We start from the raw sequence: 24,987 nt of genomic DNA, 5'->3' as shown, positions 1-24,987 counted from the left end.
TGTTGAGTGAGGATTACTGCGTTGTGAGTACCACAAGACTCCCACTTATCCCCTTTGTTATTTACCCCCCCCCCCCCCCGCCTCCACACACACGCACACTATTGTCAAGCTGTGCTAGAGGTTTTTAGCATGGACCGGTGAGGTAAGTGCTCCGACGTTCATAGGAATTCTGAATTTAAAAATAAATCTTTTTTCTTGCAATATACCTTTCAGATATAGACAAGCTAGCCAACAGGGATGCGAATTTGTTTTGAAAAACAACAAAACACCCTTAATGAAAGTTGTTATTTTCATTCATTTTGCTATTAGGGCCAGATTCTGGTAATGGCACCTACATCGACCGGTGCCTCCAACAACGGTGCCAGCTGCATGCCAATCGCATGTAGGTGCCGTTAAAAGAATCGCAGCTTAGGTCCAACATAGGCGCAGGTAATGTAGGCCAGGGTTTTGCAGGTCTACATTGCTGGCACCTATGTTTGATTAGAATCGCGTTTACAGAGGCGCCTAGCGATGGCTAAGGCCATTACAGGCATAAGCCACGCCTACTGTGACCTCAGGTGCCGATAGGTGCCTCTGTAGATGTGATTATAGCATCCTTTTTTTGTAGGCTCCTGCATTGTAATAACTTTTTAATTGGTTTTAAACGACACAATCAGTTACCGTGCAGATTAACATCAATTACACCAATTAAGTTAGGCGGCATTAGGGCACCTACTGCTGCCTAACTTATGGCGCTGTTTAAAGAATTTGAGCCTTAGTATGCATTATTTGCAATTACAACTACAAAAATTTTAGGTGTCCTTATAGACAATAAGCTAACATTTCGACCACAAATAAGTGCATTGGTTAAAAACTGTTTGTATAAATTAAGAATGATTCGATCATTGGCCCCTCTTCTTGATATTAGTTCCCTTAACGTTCTGATCCATGCACTTGTAATATCAAAAATAGACTACTGTAACTCACTATTAAAAGGAATCTATCATAAGGACTTAAAACGCCTGCAGCTTACTCAAAACAAGGCCATTAAGATAATCTCGGGAGCAAAGAAATATGATCATGTTACCCCTCTGCTTCAAAATGCCCACTGGTTGCCTGTCTCACATAGGGTAACATATAAAATCGCCCTTCTGACATTCAAAACTATGCAGACTAATACACCAGCATTCATAGATAGAGTTTTGATTCCAGATGACCCTCCGAGATCTTTAAGATCTATATCTCAATATAACCTTAATATTCCTTCTTTGAAAATTATTGGCACACGCCGCACCCTCCACTTTTTCTGTGACAGCCCCTACGATCTGGAATGCTCTTCCGCTTTACTTAAAAATGGAAAAAAATTTAAAAATTTTTAAAAGCAACTTAAAGTGCTTTCTTTTTTTTAAAGATGCTTTTAACTGAACTATTGTATTTTAGAGATTAACCTATATCTGTTCTTTTTTTAACTACATTTATTTTCCCAGTCCCTTCTGTGTTTACCTTAAATGTTTCTCACATTTACTATATCAATTGTATTTCCCCCCCCCCTTTCCTACTTGTGTCCATTGCTTGTTAGTCCATAATTACCTAGTATGTATTGTTGTTAGCCTCGCAGTTCATAGAAAGTATGTTTTAATCGCTACATTTTTTGTTGAAATGTTATTTTATACCCTGTACAACGCTTTGTAGTATCGAAAAAGCGTTTAATCAAAAAACTAAATAAACAATAAACAATAATGTGATAGGAGACAAAATGAAAAATAAATAAAACAGCCCTTTTATTAAACTGTGCTAATATGCGGTTACAATGCAGTACATGACTGCGTAACGGGGCTTTGCGGTATTTTTCCAATGAAAGGTGTTTTGTGACTATCGCACTGCTTATAGAAGGCTAGATGCACTAAACACGGTTAGTAAGACCACGTGGATCACTGTGGGCTGATTTTTTGGGGGCCGATTCCAAAACAGCGATCGATGCTCAAACAAGTTTGCATGCAAATGATTTGTACAGAGTTTCGCCATACTCTCTGTTCAATCCCGTCCGATCGATCGCTGTGAAAGCGACTCTCGCACGTGTGTAGACTAGTCCAGTTGATACAGCGACAACGTACGCATGCGCGCAGATTTGCTACATCAGACTCCTCCGTGGCAGCAGGTCCTCCCTCCTTCAATTGCCATCATCGTTTCCTCTTCCTCCCAGGGAAAGGACAACCTGCATAAATCATAGCCTTTAACCGCCATCCATAATGCTGATTGCTGAACACACGCACATGCATCCCGTGGAGCACAAAGCGCATGTGGTTAACAAACGCTGGCATTTCACGCACTTTTAAATAGTACAGCGAGGGAAATCCCTTGATGTTTGCGGAGAGGTAGCAGCAGACTACGCAAATGCAGGGCATAAATGAGGGGGGATGGTGCTGTATAAAGTATAAAGTTCTGGCCCAGCTTGTACAAATTTTAATCATGAGGAACAAAAATTTTAGCCTTTTGTCTTTGTTTTGTTCTATTTCTATCATTTAAATTTCTCCAGAATTCTACTGTTCAACGGCTCCCCCTTCTGCTTCTATTCCTTTCTCTCCTCTCTTCTACCTTCCAAAGTATTTAGATCAATGCTGTCTTGTTAAAATGTTTATTTTATTTTTATTTTTCCTCTAACTCTACTTTCCACTTCTCTATTACCCTCCAGGTACTTTAGTTAGATTGTGAGCCTTCGGGACAGTAAGGGAATTTTTCAAGTACCTTTCTTATTTCTAATCTTAATGTATATTTTCTGTAAACCGCTTAGAACCTAACGGATGTAGCGGTATATAAGAAATAAATTACATTACATTACATTCTATCATTGGCCCATCTTTTCGCTGCTCTCTCTTTTATATTTTATGATGCTAACGGGCAAGTCTTCAATAAACGTGCTAACAATGTGCATATAATACACATATTCGTCTCTGCTACTGCAAAAATTATATTTATGGTATCAATGTTATAAATATTATATTAATTTCAGGGCTAAACTATCGATAAGACATGTAAGCTTTTTTTTGAATCGCTAAAAGTGATCACTTTTTTTGTACATTGCAAAACGATGTTAGAACCTCAATCGCTCGGCTAGTTTTCCCGACATTTCCAGTATTAATGACCTTATTTGCAAGGCTGAATCAGAGAATGAACGATTGTGCAGAAAACTACTCGGTGAGCCATTTTAGTGCATCTGGGCCAGAACGTATTAATCAGCACTTCTGAAGTTAGTGTGGAACCAATTACCACCTCTTAAATGGGAGACGCTACGTGCTTCCACACTAACTCCAAGAACAGTATTGTGTGCGGTCTCCAAATTTAACATAGTACCCATAATAGCAAATGCTGCTACTACATGGTAAAAGTCCCATATTAATTAATTAATTGGGATTTATTAACCTCCTTTTTCTTGAAGAGATTCACCCAAAGAGGTTTATAATACATTGAATAGTAATCAGGTACTCTTAAGTATTTTCCCCATATGTCCTGGCCGGGTCACCATCTAAGTGTGGTACCTGGTGCAATGAAGGGTTAAGTGATTTGCCCATAGTCTCAGGGAGCAAGCTGGGATTAAACTCACAACCTCGGGGTGCTGAGGCAGCAGCTCTAAGCCACAGTAACTGCAAATGTAACTGTGGCTTAGTAAAACAGCCCCTAAATTTGGTAGGAAAAACTCCCCCCTCCCCCCCCCCAAAAAACACAAACAAACCCAAAAACTAATGAAATATGGCTAATACATACATCCTCCCGCTAGGCAGGACCACATGTTTGCATAATGGCTGAACATGCTTTACCCCTTTTGGACGAAAGTAGCCATCTACACAGGTCTCACAGTTCACTCCCACTGTGTTGCTGGAACAATTAATACACACACCGCCTCCGATGTACTCTCCATGGATATTCAAACTTAGCTTCTTGTCTGCAATATTCTGGTCATAATAACATTCTGTAGTCTTCCCATGACAATTGCATGCTGTGAAAGGGACAGCAGGATTAGTAAATAACATATCCATTTTAATGACAAGAAAATGCCCAGTCTTACTAAAGTATTGCAAGCTTCTTTTATCATTTTGACATTTTACTGTGCATATTGAAACAAACAGCATCCTTACTCATAAGCATACAGCTTCTTCAGCTTTTAAAAATAATAAGTTCTTTTCTCAAATGGTCTTAGGATTTCCTTAAGAACAATATCTCTTGGTATTGTATTTATTTTTTTTTGTAAGAACCTAGAAAGCCATTTTATATCCTGACAAGCATTGAAGTGTAATATTTTTAAATTGAAGATGGCACAGAAGTTGCTGACTGTAGAAGTGAAATATTTTTATGAGTGAGTTGGTAAGTAGGACTTTCACACAGTGTATGATCAGAGGAAAAATTGAATTTCAATTTTTCAGCACCATTAACTTTAGCACAAAGCATGTAGGTAGCAGATTATCTGAATCAATAAATAAATAAAAGACACCTCCCTCTAACTTATGGATCTTAAATCCTAAATCTCTCACAGTAGCAAATTTCTCAGAAACACAGTGTAATACTGTTCCAATTCTAAGCCATCCTCTCTAAGGGCTCCTTTTATCAAACCTTGGTAGAGCTTTTTACTGCAGGCCGCTGAGGTAAATGCTCCGACGCTCACTCAATTCCTTTGAGTGTCAGAGCATTTGCCTTGCGGGCCCACAGTAGAAAGCTCTACCACAGTTTAATAAAAGGAGCCCTAAGTCAGGTACTATTGAAGGAAATAATTATTGTAACCTTAAACCCCGCAACACTTCCACCTGAAAAGACATCTGCCCAAATTGTGATCTGAATCACAGGAATTTGTGACTACTCCAATTACTATGCTGGAAGACATGTATAACTGGGACAGAACCATGATGAAATTGAAATGTGGCTAATAAACCTCACAAGTAGTGTCAATCAAGGTCAATTCACTTGGAGGGAAATTCATCAATAGATGCTATCAATTAGTGTACACTAAATGCTAAAGATGCCCATAGAAATATAAATACATGTCTTTAGGGCCAAATTCTCCAAACGGCATCCCGAAGTTAGGTGGCGGTAGGTGTCCTACCACTGTCTAACAAATCAATCAGGATACACTTTAAAAAAAAAATGCAGATGCCATTATTAGGCACCTGTTTTGCACCTACAGAGGTACACAGGGACATCAACATATGCCTAAGGCCGGCGTGGGCATGGTTTGTGCTGGAAGTGGCCTTAGGTGTCTATAGGTGTCTCTAAGTATCTCTGTAGGCCTTTAAAATAATGGTCTACTGTACATCTAAGGCGCCTATCATTCCTAGCATTCTGTTTGCCCTTTTTGCCGCCGCCGCACATTGATGGCTTTATCAATTTGTCGATCAGAACTCCCAAGTCCCTTTCCTGGGAGGTCTCTCCAAGTATCGCCCCGGACATCCTGTATTCATGCATGAGATTTTTGTTACCGACATGCACTTGTCCATGTTGAACCTCTTCTGTCATGTCGATGCCCATTCCTCGAGCCTGATTATGTCACGTTGCAGATCTTCGTAGTCCCCCTGCATCTTCACTACTCTGAATAACTTTGTATCGTCCGCAAATTTAATCACCTCGCTTGTTGTACCTATCTCTAGATCGTTTATAAAGATGTTGAAGAACATGGGTCCAAGCACCAAGTCCTGCGGCACCCCACTGGTGATGCTCTTCCAGTCTGAGTATTGTCCATTTAACCCCACTCTCTGTTTTCTATGCTCCAGCCAGTTTCTAATCCACGTGAGTATTTCACCCTCAATTCCATGGCTCGCAATTTTCCAAAGTAATTGTTTATATGGAGCCTTGTTGAATACCTTCCTTCCTTCCCTGGTCTACCTTCTCAATTTATTTTCTGCCTCTGTCTAAATTCTTTCTACTATTCAGTCCTCAATTTCCCTCTTTCATTGTGTCTACCTATAGCTTGCCACCTCTTTCCCTCACGTCTCCAGTAACTAACGCTATCCTCTCCCTCCAATCCAGCATGTGCCCTTTTTTTCTCTCTCATCCCCACTTCCTTCCAGCATCTGCTCTCCTCTCTCACTCCCTTCTATTCAGTGACTGCCCCCTCTCTCACTCCCTCCACTTCCATTCAGCATCTGTCCCCCCTCTCTTACCCACCCCCACTTCCATTCAGCATCTGTCCCCTCTCTCACCCCTACTTCCATTCAGCATCTGTCCCTCTCTCTCATGCTCCCACTTCCATGCAGCATCTGTCCCTCTCTCTCACCCCCCTTCCATTTAGCATGTCTCCCTCTCTTACACCCTCCCCCCACTTCCATTCAGTGTCTGTCCCTCTCTCTCACACATACCCTACTTCCATTCAGCATCATCCCCCTCTTTCTCAACAAAATAAACCTAAAGCACTACTTAACCTCTTCCCCTTGTCGGGCCATCTCCTTCCCTTACCCTCACCTTCGCGGCATTTTTTCAAACCAGTTTTCTCTCTCAGCCATTCTCAATAGTTGCACGTGTGTGGCTGCCCCAAAGCTTCTCCTCTGATGCAACTTCCAGTTTCTACCGGATCGCATCAGAGGACAAGCTTTGGGTCAGCAATACACATGCAACTAGTGAGAATGGCTGCCGCATAAGGGCCCCTCTAAGAGAGAAAACTGGTTTGAAATAATGTCGTGAAGGTGAGGGTAAGGGAAGGAGATGGCCCGACAAGGGGAAGAGGTTAAGTAGCGCTTTAGGTTTATTTTGTGGAGAAAGAGGGGAATGATGCTGAATGGAAGTAGGGTGTGTGTGAGAGAGGGGGACAGACACTGAATGGAAGTGGGGGGAGGGTGTAAGAGATACACAGACAACGGGGCTCAGGGCCACTGCCCTATTTACCCTCCCCTAATGTCGGCCCTGGTCATAGCATCACACTGGCGGGCCCTCCTGAAGTTTTTGGGCCTGAGGCACGTCCCTACTGGGCCTACCATTTATTCCGGTCTTGGCCATAGCCCAGTGTTGTCCCTGAAAAGATTCTGAGTGTGCCACAAGAGATTCCAGATTTTCACTTTACTGTAAAAAATTCCCTTCATAAGTAAGCACTAGAAGCGCAGGTGAAATGTATGCCATGTACGCAAGATTATGTCAATGTTATGAGCATCTGTGTGTAAGGATAAAACAGCCCGGACAAGCATCATTCATTGACGTGATTGGTCCATGAAAACTAAAGCAAGCAATTTTGGTTTTATTTTTGCGTGGTAGCTATCCTAACTTGAGCAACAAAGCAATTAAGGCTTTGTTACCATTTGGATCTTCTTATTTTTGCAAATTTGGAGTTTCAGTTCTGACATTAAATTAAATCGAAAAAAGAGAACAACTGCAGATGGCAGATAATGAAATGAGTGTTTGCTTGTCAACTACTGAACCTCATATTCCCCCTCCTTTACAAAGCCGCACTAGTATTTTTAATGCCTCTTGGGTTCTGCGCATGGAACTGGGAGCATTCTATGAGCATCAGAGATGTTACCATGGTGACATTAAAAACACTAGAGGATGTGGTAAGAGCGGATAGCGTAGCTGGTTTTAAGAAAGGTCTGGACAAGTTCCTGAAGGAAAAGTCCATAGTCTGTTATTCAGAAAGACAAGGGGAAGCCACTGCTTGCCCTGTATTGGTAGCATAGAATATTGCTACACCTTGGGTTTTGGCCAGGTACTAAAACTCAGGTGGATTGGCCACCGTGAGAAAGGGCTTCTGGGCTTGATGGACCATTGGTTTGACCCAGTAAAGCTATTCTTGTGTTCTTATATTCTTATCCAAGCTGTTACTGCTGCGGCTGGTGATAAAAACACTAATGCAGCTTTGTAAAGGAGGGTTTGAGTTAATTTGCACTCAAAAACAAGAACATCCATCGCATTGATTAGCAATTTTATTCTATCTACTTAATTTTACCGTTGTTACAATTACCCATATATAGTTTAAAGAACTTTAAATAAATAACTCTAAAATCTCTTTTTTTTTTGGTTTTACAATTTTATTATTTCAGTTATAACATTGGATCTGTTTACTGTGCCGGAGCTAAAAAAAAAGTGTGAGACACTGCCTTACATCTACTAAATAGCTGGTGTAAATATAAGCAACAACCTTTGCACATAGACTAAAGAATTTTATAATCTACTCATGTATGTACTAACTCCGCCCTGTACTTGCCTACCAAAGGACCCAGCATCTTGTCATGGCATGCACTTTTATACCACCGGTGTTTTATAAGAGTGATTTATGCATAAATGTAACTATATCCACATGGGAATTACTTTATAAAATTGCCTCTTAGATTTGTAATAAAGGGCTAATTCTATAATGTGCACTTATATATAGGTGGTCAGAGAGCATTTGATCAGCTCATATTTTATAAAGGAAATCAGGCACTGGCATTGAATATCTGGGAATAATATCAAAACCACCCCCTGCTGCCAGCTGAATATTGAACCCTTTTATTTCATGCTGTTCAGCCTATTTATTAAGCTGTATTAGCTGTTAATACAGTAATAAATGTGAACTGACAGTTAACGCAATGCCTTAGCAGTGAAGTTGTGTTATCTGCTATGGCACAGGGCAGGAAATGTGCTTTAAACATAAGAATATAAGAACATAAGCAATGCCTCCACTGGGTCAGACCCGAGGTCCATCGTGCCCAGCAGTCCGCTCACGCGGCGGCCCAACAGGTCCAGGACCTGCGCAGTAGCCCCCTATCTATACCCCCTTTTTTCCAGCAGGAAATTGTCCAATCCTTTCTTGAACTCCAGTACTGTACTCTGTCCTATTACATCCTCTGGAAGTGCATTCCAGGTGTCCACCACACGCTGGGTAAAGAAAAACTTCCTAGCATTTGTTTTGAATCTGTCCCCTTCCAATTTTTCTAAATGCCCTCTTGTTCTTATATGTTTTGAAAGTTTGAAGAATCTGTCCCTCTCTACTTTCTCTATGCCCTTCATGATCTTGTAGGTCTCTATCATGTCTCCTCTGAGTCTCCGCTTTTCCAGGGAGAAGAGCCCCAGTCTCTCCAATCTTTCAGTGTATGAAAGGTTTTCCATGCCCTTAATCATTCGTGTCGTTCTCCTCTGGACCCTCTCAAGTATTGCCAAAACTGAGATACTTACTTACTAGGCGTTAACTGTTAATCTGGCAGATAGCACAGCTCAGTTAATACCCCTCGAATAAGCTTAGCAAACTGTATGGAATTATCTGCAATGTCAATAATGTGTGGCAAAGGTGTTTCTTCTGTGTTAACTGAATGAGAAACTAAGGGCTAGATGCACTAAAGATAGTAACTCGATCGCTATTGGCCGATTCTCCAACAGAGATCGATGTACTATCAAGTTTGCATGCAAACGCGACCTATTCAATTGCTCAGTAAGCGATTGACACATGCACAGAGCCCTAACAGCAGTGCCAGAGGAAGCAGCCTCCTGTTACTGCTGTTAGGGCTTTGTTTTTTTTTTAAATGAAACAAATGTTGTACGCGAGTTAAACACGCACAATCTGTCCCATAAAAAAATATATAAAAAGCACACACACACCCCTCCGTCATGTTCTTCCACCCAGCACCGGCACCCCAAGCCACCGCCCCCCCCCCACAAAAAAAATGGCAGGAGGGTTGCCCACTCCCTCCTGCCATCGGAGGCCTCCCTCTTCCTCTCCCCTGTATCTTTTAAAAATTGGGAGCAGGAGGTGTGCTCAGTTCTTCCTGCTCCTCCTGCTGCCAGTGACAATGCTGGGACTTGGGTCCCTCCCCGGTACATCATGTGATACATAGGGAGGGGCCTAAGGCACTGATAGCTCCTGCTTCCAACTTTTAAAAGGTACAGTGAGGGGGGTCTTGAAGGGTAGGGGGGCCTCCAGTAGCAAGAGGGAGTGGGCATCCCTCTTGCCTTTTTTTCAGGGAGGGGGGTTCTTCGTGGCAGGAGAGAGTGGACATCCCTCCTGCCATTTTTTGGGAGGTTCAAGGGGCGTGTTTGTTGGGGGGCACGTTTGTCGGCGGTGGGGGACTTTTTCATTTTTTTCTTTATGGGACATATATTTTACATGTGTAATACACGCAAAATATCTGCCATTGAAAAACAAATGAAAAAAAAAAACAAAACAGGCAGAATGCAAAATATCCGAGTGATGTTAGTGCATTAATTGCTTGGCTATTTTGCATGGGGTTTTACTAATTTGCATGGATCGGATCGGAAAATGGGCGGTCGAGGTGAAAAACACGTGGTGGGCCATTTAGTGCATCGGGTCGGTTATCAACGATTGTCGCTAAAACTGTGAAAACAGGTGTAGCGATGATAGCTGACTTTAGTGCATCTCCCAGTAAGAGGGATCACCCTGAATAGTTAACACAGAGGTTCCAAAGTTCCCATGCAATAATTTGGCAATTCACACACAGTAACTGCAAAATCTTACCACACTATACTAAACAGTGCTATATGCTTAGAGGTAACCCTCAAGATAGGAACAAGAATCTTTGGTAACTGCAGAACTTGCAACTAAAGATTGATCCAAATAAAATCTTTGAGTGACGGGAGCAGGAAAAAAAAAATACAGGGTAATAAATCCCAATAGTACATTAGATAGATTGTGAGCCCACAGGGACAGATAACCTTGATAGGCGGTATATAAAAACCTAATAAACTTGAAACTTGATATGCTCCCTATAAAAAAGGAATTCTCCATTTGCATTTAGGTTAGCTACAGTCTTACATCATAACTATACATTCATCATCCTGTCTGTCACATGATCATTCCCACACCACCACCCGAAAAAAGAAACGGTATCATCTGAAACAAAAAAATGATATTGCAACCTGCAATTACTGATGTGATGGTAGCAGCTTTCAGAGGAGAACCAGGTAAATCCAGTAGGAAATTGTAAAAGATCCCTCATTCTAGAGTCAGATGCTGCACTATGCATCTTACCTGATTAGCACCAAGGGGGTAGTTCTATGAAGAAAATGCCAAAAGAATATTATAATGCCTCTATATCGCTCCATGGTGCGACCTCACCTGGAGTATTGCATTCAATTCTGGTCTTCTTAGCTCAAGAAAGATATAGGGCTCCTTTTACTAAGGTGCGCTAGCGTTTTTAGCGCACGCTGCCAACCCCGTGCTACGCGTAAAAAAAACTAACCCCAGCTCAATGGCGGTATTAGCGTCTCGCACGCGTTATAACCACTAGTGCAGCTGAGTAAGAGGAGCCCATAGTGGCGTAAGAAAAGGTTCAAAGAAGAGCGATGGAACTCCTCGTATGAGGAAAGACTACAACGGTTAGGGCTCTTCAGCTTGGAAAAGAGACGGCTGAGGGGAGATGTGATTGAAGTCTACAAAATTCTGAGTGGAGTAGAACAGGTACAAGTGGATCGATTTTTCACTCCGTCAGAAAGTACAAAGACTAGGGGACACTTGATGAAGTTATAGGGAAATACTTTTAAAACCAACAGGAGGAAATATTTTTTCACTCAGAGAATAGTTAATCTTTGAAACACATTGCCAGAGGTTGTGGTAAGAGCAGATAACGTAGCTGGTTTTTCAAAAGGTTTGGACAAGTTCCTGGAGGAAAAGTCCAAAGTCTGTTATTGAGACTGATGATCAGGCTCATTGGCCCAGTGATGGCTATGTCGCGAGTAAGCACGCGCTAGCACTAACCACAGCTTCGTAAAGGGACCCCTATGTTAGGACAGCAGATTTTCAGCAGCACTGAGTGTACTAAATATCTAAGGATTGCCCTCTCAAAATAATTTAACTGTATAAGCGCTTCCCCTGCACAGTTATATAATTCTAAATATCTTCTCCTTAGTGCCTGCTAGTATGAGCACTGCTTTAGTTGGATAATCTCACAGCTTGCATTCGTTCTGCAATGCTTATAAAAATGACTCATGCTCCACAGAGTGTAATGCTTGCTGGGGTGAACCCCCCCCCCCCCCCCAACTTGTGCAGTATTTCTATCCGATATTCCTATCTTATAATCTTTTAGCAGAGCAAACTTACCTTCACATTCATATTTAGTCAGAAATGTCCCAGCTTGCCAAGGCTTTTGATTGAAACCAGGGCAGCAACGATCACAGCTTCCCCCACATGTATTATGCTCACACTCACAGGTAGATTTCTAATTTAACATAAAAAAAAAATAGGAACCAGTTAAGAATTCCTAACAACTCTCAGCAGCTTTTCTCTCAGGTTTAATACGACTAGGAAAAACATGCACACAACAGGTTAACTACAGTGTAGGAAATAATTTTTACATTTATCATATTTGTGACCTCATAAATTCAACAAGATTGCTTGTCAACCATCCATTATCCAGTCTATCATGACGTGCGAGATGAACAGCCACAACCCAAGGCAGTTTATCATGTATTCCCTGGTCATAAGGATCTTAAATATTTCACAGCCTCCCTTGACTGTCAGGAGTTCTCAGTACTATCATCATTATTCGTGCTGCTAATTATAATGCATGGAGTTGACCCAACATCAGAATTTCTTGTTCGGTCAAGCGTGAGCATCCCTATGTGTGAAAAGAACGAATAAAGAAAATTCTATTTTTTACTTCCTTGACTTTATCTAACCAAATCTACCAACAGTGCATGACTTAAGAAAAACCTCTCAACAATAAAATAATTCCCAGTCCATACCCAGCATCATCCCTTAATCCGAGACGAGATATGATTGAAGTCTACAAAATCCTGAGTGGAATAGAACGGGTACAAGTGGATTGATTTTTCACTATGTCAAAAATTACAAAGACTAGGGGACTCTCGAAGTTACAAAGAAATACTTTTAAAACCAATAGGAGGAAATATTTTTTTCACTAAGAGAATAGTTAAGCTCTGGAAGGCACTGCCAGAGGTTGTAGTAAGAGCGGATAGCAGATACTTATCCAATAGTTGAGCCACTTCAGGTGTAAAGTTGGAAAGAATTGCCAACTGAATCGCAAATTTCATAAAAGCATAGCTGTATATTGCTAACTATGTTTAAGTGGTTGCTCCATCAGTTAGTTTAATTGCAAAGTGCCCAACAAGAGAACATTTAGAGGGCCATTTTCCAAGTTTCCAAGTTTATTTACAGTTTGATAGACCGGCCAGTTTGGATGTTTTGCAGAAGATGCACAAAAATCCAGTACCAAACATGACCATTTTCAAACTGCAAAATATCTATCTTGTTTTGTTGAAAATGCAGGTGGGTCAGTGACCACAGGGGGAGTGTGAGTGGATCATGATTACATTCCTCCAGTAGTCATCTAGTCAGTTTGGACACCTTTTTGAAACTTATTCATTGTTATAACTGGTCTAGTCCCATACATCCAAATTGTGCCCCGGATGTATTCTAAAATGTTTGACAATGGCAGAAAAACGTCCAAGTCATAAGCCTGCCCTAGTTCCGCCCACACCATGTCTCCAACACATCTCTTTGAGATTTAGATTAAATGTGGATGAACAGCATGGATATTTGTGGCAAAAGTAGCAAATTGGAAGGGTTTGGCAAGAAAAACGTCCATCTGCCCCTTTATGCCACATTTTGGATGTTTTCTTTTTTGAAAATGAACCCTTTAGTAGACAATTGATCCCCACTCTGTTAATTGGGGAAGGGGGCACTGGCCAAGTACTAGCTACAGCAAGCTGGGCACTTGGCACCAGCAGCAAGCAGGGCAGTGGCAGCAGCTAGCAGACAAGGAACTGTAACATTAACAGACACAAAGTTCCATGAACTTCATTCACAGATATGTGTTCTATTAAAAAATGGAAAGGGATTTTGCTCTTATACTGCCTTTTTGTAATTTTGCAACCATACTCAAAGCGGTTTATTTGAGAGTGCATACTCTCCTCCAAAATGAAAACAAAGGTAGACAAAACAAAATGAATGATGATGCAAATGACATACGAATATATGAATAGCCTTACTGGTTCAGACCAAAGGTCCATCAAGCCCAGCAGCCCATCCTCAAAGTGGTCAATCCAGGTCACTAGTACCTGGCAAAAACCCAAAGAGTAGCAACATTTCATGCTACCGATCAAGGGCAAGCATGCAGTAGCTTCCCCCATGTTTTTCTCAATAAAAGACTATGGACTTTTCCTCCAGGAAATTGTCCAAACCTTTTTTAAAACCAGCTACGCTATCCGCTTGTACCACAACCTCTGGTAACGCATTGCAGAGCTTAATTATTCTCTGAGTGAAAAAATATTTCCTCCTATTGGTTTTAAAAGTATGTATTTCCCTGTGACTTCATCAAAGTGTCCCCTAGTCTTTGTAAATTTTGACAGAGTGAAAAATCGAGACTACAATGGGAACTCATGGCAGCCATTTTGATGACAGCTCTGCACAGGGCAGGAGCGTAGGTCGATCGATCCTGCCCCACGTTGCCATTAGACCACCAGGTAAGGTCTGGGGAAAGTCTGATGCAGAGTTTTGTTTTTTAAAAAAGAAATCGCGAATAACCAAATCCGTGGATGCTGAAACCGCGGCTTCGGAGGGGGAACTGTAGATCTCTTCCTTTCCACTCCTGCTGAGGGTTCTGCTTGTAATTGTACTCTGCCTGCTGCCTTCTATATCTGGCTTTTGTGTCCTACTACTTGGAATACACCAATGGACGCTGTGGGCAGGACACTGCCTCAAGCAGAATGAGAAAGACAGCTCACACTCAGTAACAAAGCGAGGGCGAGAGGCCCTGCCCGATTTTGGAAAGTCAGAATGTGGATGTTTCATACTGCAGTTCATCCAAATAGCAAGGGGGGAGGGGGTTGTGGATATGTTTTGAGCAGGGCTAGGAAAAGCTCAAAAGTAGGACATCCAACAGCATTTTTGATGAGGAAGAAATATCCATGTCTGAAAAGGACATTTTTATCTAGATCTGTTTCAGTCATGTCCAAGTTGCAAAAATGTGCTCTGATTCATTGGTGTAGTAAGTGGGGTGGGTGGGGGGCGTTCCGCTCTGGGCGTGTCTTTGTAAATGGCACAGGCATCTGTCCTCCTCTCTGCCCCCTCCCCCCCCCCGCTACATGCCCCCTTTCCCTCATACCTCTTTAATTTTTCCTGCACAAACAGCTTTACGAACTTACTGCCTGCGTTGGTGTCACCTCTATCTGACATCACTTCAGGGCCCCGCGCGTAGGAAGTGATAGCAGAAGGATAGCCGACACGATGTGGGCAGCACGTTTGTGCTGTGGCTCTCGCCTGGAAAATTAAAAAGGTACGGGGGAAGGGAAGTGGGGGTGCACGCGTGGCAGGAGGGGGACGGAGAAGAGGGCAGGGGAGGGGCGCCACCGCCACGGATGCCATTTATCCTCACTACGCCACTGCTCTGATTGAGCAGCTGACCACTGGAGGGATCAAGGCATGGCCTCTCCTTAATCTCCCAGTGGTTGTTGTCCCCTTCTCTCTGACCTAAAATTGAAACTGGATAGGACAATCAGGCTACATATCAGCTGCAGGTATTATGGCCGTTCTGAACAAAGCAGCAAGCTGGTCAGAGGAGTAGCCTAGGTTAATGCATTAGATTGTAAATCAAGGGATGCAGGTTTAAATCCCAAAGTAATTCTGTTAATTTTTTATTTTTTTTCTGGGGATTCCTCTAGGAATAGAAAAATATTTATTGTTCCTAAAGATACAGGATACCTGCAAGCCTGAAGGCTGTTGAAGCGGTGTACATTCAGGTACAGAAAGGATCAAATTTACAAACAAAATAGTTATAGTGTGATTTGAATCCGCATCCCTCGATTTACACTAGGCCATTCCTCTATTCTGCAAATACATCTGTGTGACCATTTTCACAAAAATGCTACCAGACAGATGCCCCTATGCCTTGCTTCCCACCATTTATAGTTTAAATATTTCAGTTTGTAAAATGGTTGTTCAGGATGGATGTCTCCAGCATAAGTATGTCCTTGTCGCATATTTTCAAACAGGAAGTCTGGACATCTGTCCTGTACAGAAATGGCTGTGAGATGGATGGATTTCTTTGAACATTAGGAGCAGGACGTCCCAATTTCTGACTTGGATGCTCTTTCAAAAAATTCCCCTTCACAAATTTCACTGGTATGCTGACTGAAATAATCATTTCTGCCTGCTACCTTTCTGAATTCCTGACATGTTCCATGGCTTCAAAATAAAGAAAAGTCTTACCAATTTATACTTACGTTTGTTCTTGGATTCCATGGACAGGCCCTTGCATGACCATAGCAGATACACATGCCACCAACAGAAATATCCTTTATGGAATAGTAATACTGAAAAATAACACATTAGCAGAAGAAAATGAATGTTAAGAATCAGCAAGTGAAATTACAATCTTGTTAGGCAAGGAAGCTAACAGGTATAACTATGATGCTGTATACATCTTCCCATGCTCCTGCCCCATGCAGATCGCTCACAGGAAATGGCTCGAGAGACTACAGGAGCTCAAGGCAGCCATTTCCTGTGAGCAATCTACATGGGGCAGGAGCGTGGGAAGATCGCTTCTGCCTGAAAACCCACTAGACCACCAGGTAAGGCTTAAGAGGGGGCTTTCAGGGCTTAAAATAGCCAGGGGAAGCGGGGCTTAGGGGCAGAACCTGCCCAAATATTATTAGTGGGTTTTTAATATTCACAGGCCAGCTCTGCCCCTAACCCCTGCGAATACAGAGGGGGAAGTGTATTCACACCATTACATTCCTGAAGTTAATCGTATCATGGTGGTTGATATAATCTTTACCCATAATTCAACTGTGGTTTATCTTATACTTCTAGTAGACCAAAGAAGGAATCATTCAAGGCATACTTTTCTCCTGGTTTAACAGCACCACTGGAAGAGACAGGACTAAGTAAGGGCTAGCTATTTTTAGCAGAAAAGTGAAGAATGTGTCTTCACTAGGTATTCCTAAGGGTCTGATTCTATAACAAGAGGCCTATTTGAGGTCTAAAATGGGTGCCTGTTTTGACTCTTATTTTATAAAGGTCAGCCACAGATATTGTACTAGCCAAGTTGGATTCTATATTCTACTGTATATTACCCCAGAAAAACATACCTCAAAACAGTTCTGCATATCATTAGCATAGTACAATGGACAGGGATTCTCAACCAAGGCCACAGGACATCTAAACAGTTGAATTTTTAAAGGATATTTACCATAAAATTACATGAGGCAGCTTTCATAGAATGGAGTCAGCATCTGCAGATCTGTCTCATGCATGTTCATGGTTAAAATCCACTGACAGAGGAATATTGACTGTTTTCTTTTTTAACACAATGTATTAGAGTCGGGTTATCTTGAGCAACCAGCCCATTTTAGTGCACTTGAATCTAAAGGACCATGTGAATTTACTCTTTCTGAACTTCATGGTATGTCTCTTTGTTAATGAATATGCCCGAGTATGATGAGCCCTTCTTTCTTTGATAGAATGATGTTTTGTCTTTGATTTCTTTTTCCTTTTCTTCCCACAAACCCCCAGAAAAAAGCATGGTTAGTTTAATAGACACAAGAAAATTCACTGGACCTGATTCTTATAATTCTGATATGCTTTTAAACTAATGCTGACTATGGAGGGTACAATGAGTTTTATAGCAAACATTGCAATATCATGCAACATTCCTTCTGCTACTGGAATTACGGCTTCCACTTCAGGGTACAGTGAACCTTTTAGCTAACAGGATTGCAGTTTATAATTCACCCTATCTCATCCTGACCTCCTATTGTTTCTAATATGCTCTAGTTCAACTAAACAAATTGGAAAAGCTCAGATAAATTAAACGTCAGAAAATCTTTTAGAGTGGGCAAGAAATTTTAATATTAAGGGTCAGAAAAAAAAAATGAAACGGAAGAAAGCAATTCCGCACCTGGTGTTCAGCCTGAGCATATCCAGTAAACTTTAACCTTATCTTGAAATGCTGATCTGCTTAAGTCATTAATGTTTATTATATTTATTTATTTAAAACCTGCCTAAAAATCTAGGCAGTTTACAAAAAAGAACATTTGTAATCATTTAAACAGACAGATAAAAACATTCCCAAAGCCCCAAATCACACGTAACCTCCCACGTTCTAATATTATAAGAACATAAGAACAGCCTTACTGGGTTAGACCAATGGTCCATCAAGCCCAGTAGCCCGTTCTCACGGTGACTAATCCAGGTCACCAATACCTGGCAAAAACCCCAAAGAGTAGTAACACATTCCATGCTACTGATTCAGGGCAAGCAGTGGCTTCTCCCATGTCTTTCTCAATAATAGACTATGGACTTTTCCTCCAGGAAATTGTCCAAACCATTCTTAAAATCAGCTACGCTATGCTGTACTATTCTCCCAGTGAACAAATATTTCTCCCTATTGGTTTTAAAAGTACCCACTCTACTCCACTCAGGATTTTGTAGATTTCAATCATATCTCCCCTCAGCCTTCTCTTTTCTAAGCTGAAGAGCCCTAACCTTTTTAGTCTTTCCTCATACGAGAGGAGTTCCCTCCCCTTTATCATCTTGGTCGTTCTTTTTTAAACATTTTCTACTCATAGATCTTATTCATAAATACATATTAGATACTATACCTCCCTACATTATCAAATCAGGCAAAATATGAGCATGTTTCTCCTATCAAGACAAAAACTGAAATAGGATATCAGCATAAATTCTCCTCTCTTATTCTCAATTTGCAGAAAAAAATAAGTTATAAGATAACCAGATTAATTATCCAGATCCGTTTAGTTCAAGTAACCAATGGTCTGATTTAACCAGATGGTGCCTTTGCTCCCTCCATTATTTAACCATTAACTTTAGTACAGAAAATGAATTTTCTGGATAAAGGTTAATTGGCCTGCAGGCTGAGAAATTTAGAATGTTAAGATTTGTCCAAGCAGCTGCCAAATTTACTCAGATCTTCTGAGCGTCAGGCTCACATTTTATTAAACAAAAACATAACAAGCAGCAGGACTTGGGAGAATGCTACTGGAGTGACAAAATCAGCACACAGTACGTCTTTGTAGTGACCCAAAGTTGGAGAACATGGACTAGAGCAGTGGTTGCCAACCCTGTCCTGGAGGACCACCAGGCCAGTCGGGTTTTCAGGCTAGCCCTAATGAATATGCATGAGAGAGATTTGCATATAATGGAGGTGACAGGCATGCAAATCTGCCTCATGCATATTCATTAGGGCTATCCCGAAAACCCGATTGGCCTGGTGTTCCTCCAGGACAGGGTTGGGAATCACTGGACTAGAGTATAGAAACTAACTCAAATCTTCCCCCAGGAGCTGAAAATGATTAACCCCCTTTATAGAATTGCACTTAGCACTGATTTTCACACCCTAACTTAGGGTGCATGATTTACACCTGGTGTAAACGCAGGTGCCCAATGAAGGCAACTTTTTTGAATGCCCTCCCAAGGCCACATCCCATTTTGAGTTGTGGAAATTAAGAACATAAAAAAATATTTTGATCCTTTATCGTTCAGACTATTGGTGCAGGCATTAGTTTTATCTATTTTAGACTATTGTAACATCATCTATTTAGGAGCACCCAAAAAAATTCTAAGGAAATTAAGGATAATTCAGAATACAGCTGTTCGATTGATTTTTGGTTTAAAAAAGAACGACCATATTAGTCCATAATATTGTTTACTTCATTGGCTGCCTTTGGAGGCAAGAATATTATTCATATTTTCCTGTATCTGCTGTAAGCTGATATTGGGATTGTCTCCAGCTTACCTTTTTCCTCATTTTGTGTTGCATAGACCAGTGGTTCCCAACCCTGTCCTGGAGGAACACCAGGCCAATTGGGTTTTCAGGCTAGCCCTAATGAATATGCATGAAGCAAATTTGCATGCCTATCACTTCCATCATATGCAAATCTCTCTCATGCATATTCATTAGGGCTAGCCTGAAAACCCAATTGGCCTGGTGTTCCTCCAGGACAGGGTTGGGAATCACTGGCATAGACCATCAAGAGAAACTAGAAACTTCTACTTATTTGCTTATCCAAAAATTAATGGGTGTAGATATAAGACCGTCTTAGATAGGACCCTAGCATTTCAAGCTGGTAGGCAACAATCTTGGTTAGGTAAATGTATTCAGCAAGCTATGTTATCCTATTGCTGTTTTTGGAAATTAATTAAGACCACTTTGTTCGATAAGTTTATTACTTTTTTAAGTTCAATATTTTTTATTGAGTTTTTTGAAAAAATATAAGAAACAGTTCAAGTACAGGGTATCAAAAAATAAAACAAAACATTTAGTATAACAAATATTCAGTTATATTGTGCAATGTAGAATTGAATCGTTTTAAAAGATCTAAAGTACTAGGACTGTTCATGAAAAGATAATAAAAGAAAAGATAAGAGGAAAGAGAAATTGAAGGAAGAAAGAAAAAGAATAAAATGAGGAAAAAGATGAAGGTAAAGAAAAAGAAGAAGAAGAAGAGAGGAGTGTCTATGAAATAGATTGAACAAGTTTATTACTTAAAGAGAGTTTTATTATTGAAATTCTATTTTACAAATATTTGTATTTTTTTACTGTAATATTGTATTTCGCTGACTGTCCAGCTCTTTTTAGTGTAAACCACCTAGAACTTTTGGTTATGGAGGTATAAAATAATAAAGTTATTATTATTATTATTATTGTGTGCTATAAATAGGATTATAGAACAACGCATAGCCAGATATGCATGCATAATCAATTGGTGCCAATTAACATCAATAATTGGTTGTAAGCATCCAATTATTGCTTGTTAGTCAGTTAAAATGTGTGTCCATCTGGGCATCATATATAGAATCTGGGGGTATATGTAAACAGGGGACACTTTTCATTTCCCACTGCAGCTCCTTGCGTGGACAAGTCCCTTAACCTTCTATTGCCCCAGGTACAAAAACTTATATTGAGAAAGCACGTTCATTTAATTAATGGAAACTACTTGTCCTGAACCACAGAAAGGAGGTTTATCAAATTCATGACCCTTTATCCTTTACACTCTTCTTAAAAAGTGTGCACTCTTGTACAAACTGTCATGCATGAATCTGCATGCACATACTTTGAGGAAAGAGTGGGCATTTTTTAAGAAGAGTGCACCCTCTTTGCACATAGGCCCTGATTCTGTAAAGGACACCTAAGGACGCCTAAGTCCCGCCTAAGGACGCCTAAGTCCATGGGACTTAAGGCGTCCAAATTAAGTGGTTAACATGCAATTTAAGGGTCTTAACGAGTGATAATTGGCACTTGGACGTCCAAAGGATGTGGACGTCAGTTCTGAGACGCATCCACAATTTTGTGGACACTCATCGGAAAAAGCTGCATCTAAGGAAGTAGGCATGACGTAGGAGAGGCTTTTATGTGGACATCTGGTGACTGATTTACATATCGCTGAGCGCCCATGGGCATCCACCAAGCACTTACATTGTAGGCAAATGTAAAGCAGGTCTACTTTTGAGTGTGGTTTGGGCAGCAGATAGACATGAGTTAGGCGAACTTTGGACATCTCCAATGCATTTCGCTAAATAGGTCAATAGAGTTTTTATATTTGCTTTATTAAGCTCAAAATACATTTAATAATGCAGCACATAAACCTAGCACATGAATACAGATATATTCTATTTTTGTGGGCAAACTAACTGAAGCAGAGCACATGAAAAAGATTGCTTTATATTTCTTGCTCAAAAGCTGCCCTTGTTTTCTAACTAAAGAGTGCTGCAATGAGCTAATTCTTGAAAGAGGTGTTGAGTGCGATTCTCTAAAGAACGCAGTGGCGTACCAATGGGGGGCAGGGGGGCGGTCCACCCAAGGTGCACGGCTTGGGGGGGTGCATAGCTGGCCAGGTCCAGGTCCTCCTGCAGGTCCGAGTCCTCCTGCCCTTCCTTTCCCCCGGTCCGCGCCGCTGCAATCTTACCTCCCCGCTGCTGCTGCTAATCGCCGACAAGAAGTCTTCTTTCCAACATCAATTCTGACGTCGGAGAGGATGTTTCGGGCCAGCCTGGCAGACTCGTCTGCTGGCTCTGCTCCGGAAGAAGTAAGTTACATCAGAGGGGGTGGACCCGGCAGACGCAGTCATTGCGGGACTTTGCCACAACTCCCTACGTCTGCCGGATCCACCCCCTCCGATGTAATTTACTTCTTCCGGAGCAGAGCCAGCATATGAGTCATCGCGGGACCTTCCAGCAAGCGGCTGCCGAGTCCCCTCCAGAGCAAGTACGTCGGAGTGGGGTGGACTGCAGCCGGCAGCTACAGTCATCGTGGGACCTTGCTGCATGAAGGGAGAGAAAGGAGCAGGACTGCTGGAATGGAAGAGTGGTGGAGGGAAAGAAAGGGGGTAGGGTGGTATGGAAGGGTGGTGCTGATGGAATTGATGTACAGAGAAAGGGGAGAGACATAAGGGGGAAGGATATTGGAGGGAAAGAAAGGGGGCAGATGCTGATTGAAGAGGAGTGGATGGCGAGAGAAAGGGCAGACATTGGATGGTAGTGGGGAGCCTATGCTGGATGGAAGTGCAGATGGGAGAGATAAGGGAGCAAATGCAGGAAGGAAATGGGAGGAGAGAAAGAGGGGAGCAGATGCTGGATGGAAGTGGACAGAGAGAGGAGAAGGTTCTAGATGGAAGGGTTGAAGAAAGAGGGTACATGATGGAAGAAGGGGATAAATAAAAGGAGGGCACATGATGGGGAGAAAAGGATTGAGTTAGGGAAACACTGAAGGGGTGAGGGAAAGAGGTGGCAAGCTTTAGGTAGACAGTAAAAAAGGACATTGATGAGAGGGTAGAAAGAACATAATCTAGACAGATGTAGAAAATAAATTGAAAAGGAAAGGAGAGATAGAAGAGGGAGGCATACAGTTTCTGGAAGAAGCATAGAAGGAGAGAAGATGCCATATAGGGGAAGAGAGACGGCAGACAGTAAATGGAAGAAAGAGAATTACAAGAAGATGAGGAAAGCAGAAACCACAGAAGACAAAGGTAGAAAAAATTTTTCTATTTATTTATTGCTTTAGGAGACATGTGTCACTGTTTCTGTGGTGCACTGTATGCAGAGTCCAGCTTCTTACTGGTTCAATTTAACCTTTGTCTATGTATTTCTATTTTATCCCCCCTTTTACAAAACTGTGGAGCGTTTTTTAGTGCCAGCCGTGGTAGTAGCAGCTCTCATGCTCAGAATTCTATGAGCGTCAGAGCTGTTACCACCATGGCTAAAATCCACACTACAGTTTTGTAAAAGAGGGAGGGGTTAGTTTGTGATTACATATTCCATACTTGGCGAAGGTGTTTTCTGTGTTCTGTGTGTTCGAAAGACATGGTTTTTTGTTAGGATTGACTGCAGGATTGATCTGTACTAGTCTGGCTTGTTTAGTTTTAAAATGGGTGTATTGATGTTGTACTGCTCACTGCAGTATGTAAGATGCTGCTTTTTCCTAGGTACTCATGTGTGACATGTGGCTTGTTACTAAAAATCATGGGGGGGGTTTCAAAAAATGATGGGCCCCGAGTGTCACATATGCTAGGTACGCCACTGAAAGAACGTCTAAGTTTTGCAGAATCATGCCTACAAGGACGTCCAAACCATGCCTAAATGTAGAAGCGCTATACAGAATCATGACCATAGTGTGCATTCTTTGAGAAAAGTGTCTATAAAATGCTGAGTGGAACAGGTAAATGTAAATCGCTTGTTTACTCTTATTAGAACTAGGGGGAATGCAATGAATCTATTAAGTAGCAAGTTTAAAACAAATTAGAAAGTATTTCTTCGCTCAATGTGTAATTAAAGTCTGCAGTTCATTGCCAGAGAATGTAGTGAAAGCAGTTAGCTTAGCAGGCTTTTAAAAAGGTTTAGGCAATTTCCTAAAAAGAAAAGTCCAAAAGCCATTATTAAGATGGACATGGGCAAATCCACCTTTTATTTCTAGGATAAGCAGCATAAAGTCTGTTTTAATCTTTTGGGATCTTGTCAAGTACTTGTAACCTGGACTTGGCCACTGCTGGAAACAGGATCCTGGTCTTGATGGATCTTCGGTCTATCCCAGTAAGGCAACTCTTAAATTCATAAGTGGGCACTATTATTGGCTAATATAATTTCCCTAAAGTTTACCCACATAAAAGCATTTGATTATTATACCTTACATATAAATATGGAAATAAATGTATTTGTCTTTCTTTTTACTGTTGAGCCATATATTAGCAGACTGCATCTGGAGGTGGGTGTAAGTTTACAGAGCTATAGTGATCACAATAGGCAGCTGCTTGATACAAGAGCATAACAACTGAAATAACATTATTAAGAGGTGCTAAGTGGTAGTAAATATATGTTATAGACCATAGGGCGTCACATTTGTGTGGGAAGAATGACAAAGTGTGTATAAATGGAATAGAGAAAGCAGAGCAAAAATTCAGGACACTCAGGACTGAAATCAGAATGAGTATTGGTAAGGTGGTAAGTAGCTTGTAAGCCACTTCCAGTTGCAGGGTTGAACTAAACCCGGATAATCAATGCCAGGGCAAGTGTGGCTCCCGGCACTGACTATCTGGGTATGTGCAGCAAACATGAAGTTATCTGGGCACTTAGTCAAAAAAATGCAAGGTGAAAAGACAATTATTTGTGGATGCATTTATGTGACAATTGGTGGGAGGACGTTGCTTATGTTACAGCTATCTCAGAATATTAAGATTGAGCAAAATGTAAAGAAAAGAGAATTATGATTCTGATATTGTAATTTGGATAATATAATTTTACAGATAAACATTTAGTCTTAGTATTATGTCTATAACTTGATTATATGGGAGATATAGAAACGGAAGGGCCTGACGTACTGCGATATAGCACAGTTATTTACCGTAACAGGTGTTATCCAGGGACAGCAGGCAGATATTCTCACAACCCACCCACCTCCCCGGGTTGGTTTCTTAGCTGGCTTATCTGAACTGAGGGACCGCGCACCTTAACAATCTGTTATACATGCTGTCTTTTGTAATATTATATATGTTGATGGAAATTGCTTAGATTTAAGCGGTCAATACATTTTAAATAGACATAAATAAATGAATGAAGGGAAATAATATTCAAAAATATGA

At 41.2% G+C, this 24,987-nt stretch overlaps 1 protein-coding gene across 10 annotated transcripts in view; it reads right to left on the bottom strand.

The window, feature by feature from the left end:
- Positions 1 to 24,987, bottom strand: part of LAMA2 (laminin subunit alpha 2) — a 1,204,230-nt gene that overhangs the window by 740,487 nt on the left and 438,756 nt on the right. For all 10 annotated transcript variants that reach the window (XM_033936921.1, XM_033936924.1, XM_033936922.1 and 7 more), the window contains exons 6-8: positions 16,120 to 16,209; positions 11,978 to 12,095; positions 3,795 to 3,973 (exon numbers count right to left, since the gene is read on the bottom strand). In XM_033936921.1, coding sequence (XP_033792812.1) covers positions 3,795 to 3,973; positions 11,978 to 12,095; positions 16,120 to 16,209 — 387 coding nt within the window. The remainder of the gene's footprint in view (positions 1 to 3,794; positions 3,974 to 11,977; positions 12,096 to 16,119; positions 16,210 to 24,987) is intronic.

Source organism: Geotrypetes seraphini, chromosome 3 (assembly GCF_902459505.1).
Source record: "Geotrypetes seraphini chromosome 3, aGeoSer1.1, whole genome shotgun sequence".
NCBI lineage: Eukaryota > Metazoa > Chordata > Amphibia > Gymnophiona > Dermophiidae > Geotrypetes > Geotrypetes seraphini.
This window is presented reverse-complemented; position numbering and strand designations above follow the sequence as displayed.